General features: G+C 47.6%; 1 protein-coding gene across 1 annotated transcript in view; it reads left to right on the forward strand.

The window, feature by feature from the left end:
* The first annotated feature begins 1,266 nt into the window (after positions 1-1,266).
* The window catches only part of LOC135528687 (serine/threonine-protein kinase Nek11-like), a 59,542-nt gene continuing 56,093 nt past the window's right edge, over positions 1,267-4,715 (forward strand). The window contains exon 1 of the mRNA XM_064957798.1: positions 1,267-1,292. Within this exon, the coding sequence (XP_064813870.1) occupies positions 1,267-1,292 (26 nt within the window). The remainder of the gene's footprint in view (positions 1,293-4,715) is intronic.

Here is a 4,715-nt window from a genome sequence, read left to right on the forward strand (position 1 = left end):
CCGCTGTTCTCATCTCAGCTCGCCGAGTCCTGCGTCCCCTCCGCTCAGGCTTTTGTCCAGCGTTGCGAGCGCACCTGGAAGGGGGTCAGGTCGGCACTTTGCCGTAATAGGGCGCAGACTGTGAGGGCCGCTAATAAGCGTAGGACCAAGAGTCCTAGATATTGTTGCGGTCAGAGAGTATGGCTCTCCACTCAGAACCTTCCCCTTAAGACAGCTTCTCGCAAGTTGACCCCGCGGTTCATTGGTCCGTTCCGTATTTCTCAAATCATTAATCCTGTCGCAGTGCGACTTCTTCTCCCGCGCTATCTTCGTCGCGTTCACCCGGTCTTCCATGTCTCCTGTGTTAAGCCCGTTCTTCGCGCCCCCGCTCGTCCCTCCCCCCCCCCCATCCTTGTCGAGGGCGCACCTATCTACAGGGTTCGTAAGATTTTGGACATGCGTCCTCGGGGCCGTGGTCATCAGTACCTAGTGGATTGGGAGGGGTACGGTCCTGAGGAGAGGAGTTGGGTTCCCTCTCGGGACGTGCTGGACCGTTCGCTGATCGATGATTTCCTCCGTTGCCGCCAGGTTTCCTCCTCGAGTGCGCCAGGAGGCGCTCGGTGAGTGGGGGGGGGGGTACTGTCATGTCTTATTATGTCTGTTCCTGTCCTTTCTCTTCACTCTGTCTCTCTCTGCTGGTCTTATTAGGTTACCTTCTCTGTCTCTCCTTCTCCAGCTGTTCCACATCTGCCCTAACTAGCTCATTCACCCTTCCCCACCTGTTCCCTCTTTTCCCTCTGATTAGGTCTCTATTTCTCTCTCTGTTCCTGCTACTTTCGGTGTCAGATTCTTGTTTGTGTTTTTCATGCCAGAAGCAAGCTATCGTCTCGTTGCTTCCACCTTGTCCTATCCTGTCGGAGTCTGCCTGGCAGGTGCATCCTGCACTCTACTAATGTTCTTTTGTTCTATTGACAACGTCGGAAGAGGATCTATGCCGTTCCTGTTTTTTCATTAAAATAACTCTGTTTTCTGTTAAAACCGCTTTTGGGTCTTCACTCAAGTACATAACAAAAGTCCCTGGTCAACGAGGTGGCAATGTCACAATCTGTGCTGCTATCAGCAACCGTGGTGTTCTACATCACCATGTTACACTCGGGCCATATAACACCCACCTTCTAAGATTTATTGCCAATATAAGAGATATTTTATTTGAGCAGCAGGTTCAAGAGCAGCAGGGTCAAGAGCTAAATGAGAATCCCATTCCCACCTATGTGATAGTGTGGGACAATGTCAGTTTCCACCGAGCTGCTCAGGTAAGGGAATGGTTTACAGTTTTTTTGGATTGATTACACACTAAAATTAAAAGTAGTACACTATTAGCAAAACCTTACACTCAAGAAGCAAAACATCAGCCCACATTTGCACAACTATGAGCACATTGTCAACCTCACACTTGTTGCAAAACTCTACACACAGTGATTTGCAAAACATTAAACACACTTAACATACATTACACACAAAAATCTATCATGAAGTCACATCCTTGCAATACCAAAGCACTGACTGTCAGATTACCACACCCTCCAACCTATTGGTTCAACACAGTCATCAGGTGTGCAAACACTCGTTTGCTTAATTGTAGACACACCAATCAGGTGTATTAGCACTATAAAAAGCAGCAGGTGAGTTCATCGGCCTTCAAGCACAATGGAAAGAGTCAGAGAAAGAGGAGGACGAGGAGGACGAGGAGAACGAGGAGAACGAGAAGAACAAGAAGAACAAGAAGGTGCTCAAAGAGGACTGGACTGCGAGTACAGCCAAATCTAAGCCCATATACCGTGGCAAGTGTGATGAGAACATTTAGACTGGAAAATAGGTATTGTAAAAATATCATCATGTCAAAAATATCTGCACGGTTTCAGTAACTGCTTACAGTACTGTATTCTATGCACTATCAGCACTTCTGTTACTTTTTCCTGTGAAATTACTGTACTATTTTATACTGGGTTTTTTTCTACATAGGATTGAGGGTCAGGGACGACAAGGGGGAAGGCCTCCTATGTTCACAGAACAGCAAGAGAGGGAGATACCATTGTTGGCCAAAACCATGTTTACTATAACACTCAAGCAGCTCCAAGCTAACATTGTCAATAACCACGCCATTTTCAACGACATCCATCAGGTCTCAACATCAACACTGGCACGCATCCTAAAAAAAACATATTCAAATGAAGCAAATTTATCGAGTGCCTTTCGTGCGCAATTCCGAAAGGGTGAAACGACTGCGGCATGATTATGCAGAGGTGTGTATTCACTTCAGCAGTGTGATCTTGCATACTGTCTCATAATCTTTTACTGTACTGTAATATGTACACTAGATCTACACTGAACTACACAATTTTGCCTGACACTGTTTTTCAGAGTTTTACGAATGGATGGAGAGGAGATCCAGCATGAGTTCATTTACGTAGATGAGGCTGGGTTCAACATGACGAGAACACGAAGGAGGGGAAGAAGCATCATTGGCCACAGGGCTATAGTCAATGTCCCAGAGCAACGTGGGGGTAATATAACACTCTGTGCAGCCATTACACAGAATGGGGTCCTCCACCGCCATGCCCATATGGGCCCTTACAACACAGCACTCATACTTACATTGTGTGTTTAGTGTTTTGCAAATCACTGTGTGTAGAGTTTTGCAACACGTGTGAGGTTGACAATGTGCTTATAGTTGTGCAAATATGGGCTGATGTTTTGCTTCTTGAGTGTAAGGTTTTGCTAATAGTGTACTACTTTTGATTTTAGTGTGTAAGCAATCCAAAAAAACTGTAAAAAGAAGTGTATAGTTTTTACAAGAGTGTTTAATTTGGCAAAGGATCTGTAGTGTTTTGCTAATTGGGTGTGTGGTTGTGCTAATTGTGTGTAGTGTTTTGAAAACACGGGCCCTGTTTTGAAAATCGTGCTTAAGCAATCAAAAAAAACTGTAACATCAATGGGCAGTTTATGACCTTGTACCTCCCTCCATACTCGCCTTTCCTGAATCCGATTGAGGAGTTTTTCTCCTCTTGGAGATGGAAAGTGTATGATAGACAACCTTACACCAGAGTAAATCTGCTGCAAGCCATGGATTTAGCCTGTAGTGATATAGGTGAGAAATCATGTCAGGGCTGGTTATTGCATACAAGAGACTTCTTCCCCCGTTGCCTCAGGAGGGTCAATATTGCTTGTGATGTCGACAAAGTGCTCTGGCCTGACCTAGCCCAAAGACAAGAAGAAGCACATTGATCACATGTTTACTCCTTTGATTTTTGTCCCTTTTAGTATTGTATACTGTAGTACAGGGCATTGTAGGCTGTATACTGTACAATGGACAAATTGTATGTTATGAACTTGAGTGAAGACCCAAAAGCGGTTTTAACAGAAAACAGAGTTCTTTAATGAAAATACAGGAATGGCATAAATCCTCTTCCAACGTTGTCAGCGGAACAAAAAGAACGTTAGTATAGTGCAGGATGCTCCTGCCAGGCAGACTCCGACAGGACAGGACAAGGTGGAAGCAAACGAGACGACAGCTTGCTTCTGGCATCAAAAAACACAAACAAGAATCAGACACTGAAAGTAGCAGGAACAGAGAGAGAAATAGAGACCTAATCAGAGGGGGAAGAGAGAACAGGTGGGGAAGAGTGAAAGAGCTAGTTAGGGCAGATGTAGAACAGCTGAGGAATGAGAGACAGAGAAGGTAACCTAAAAGACCAGCAGAGAGAGAGAATGAAGAGAAAGGACAGGAACAGACATAACAAGACATGACAGTACCCCCCCCCCACTCACCGAGCGCCTCCTGGCGCACTCGAGGAGGAAACCTGGCGGCAACGGAGGAAATCATCGATCAGCGAACGGTCCAGCACGTCCCGAGAGGGAACCCAACTCCTCTCCTCAGGACCGTACCCCTCCCAATCCACTAGGTACTGATGACCACGGCCCCGAGGGCGCATGTCCAAAATCTTACGAACCCTGTAGATGGGTGCGCCTCGACAAGGATGGGGGGGGACGAGCGGGGGCGCGAAGAACGGGCTTAACACAGGAGACATGGAAGACCGGGTGAACGCGACGAAGATAGCGCGGGAGAAGAAGTCGCACTGCGACAGGATTAATGACCTGGGAAATACGGAACGGACCAATGAACCGCGGGGCCAACTTGCGAGAAGCTGTCTTAAGGGGAAGGTTCTGAGTGGAGAGCCATACTCTCTGACCGCAACAATATCTAGGACTCTTGGTCCTACGCTTATTAGCGGCCCTCACAGTCTGCGCCCTATTACGGCAAAGTGCCGACCTGACCCCCTTCCAGGTGCGCTCGCAACGCTGGACAAAAGCCTGAGCGGAGGGGACGCAGGACTCGGCGAGCTGAGATGAGAACAGCGGAGGCTGGTACCCGAGGCTACACTGAAAAGGGGATAGACCGGTAGCAGACGAGGGAAGCGAGTTGTGGGCGTACTCTGCCCAGGGGAGCTGTTCTGACCAAGACGCAGGGTTACGAAAAGAAAGACTGCGTAAAATGCGACCAACAGTCTGATTGGCCCGTTCGGCTTGACCGTTAGACTGGGGATGAAAGCCGGACGAGAGACTGACGGAAGCCCCAATCAAACGGCAAAACTCCCTCCAAAATTGAGACGTGAACTGCGGACCTCTGTCGGAAACGACGTCAGACGGAAGGCCATGAATTCGGGAAAACATTCTCG

The sequence above is a fragment of the Oncorhynchus masou genome, unplaced genomic scaffold, assembly GCF_036934945.1.
Source record: "Oncorhynchus masou masou isolate Uvic2021 unplaced genomic scaffold, UVic_Omas_1.1 unplaced_scaffold_1020, whole genome shotgun sequence".
NCBI lineage: Eukaryota > Metazoa > Chordata > Actinopteri > Salmoniformes > Salmonidae > Oncorhynchus > Oncorhynchus masou.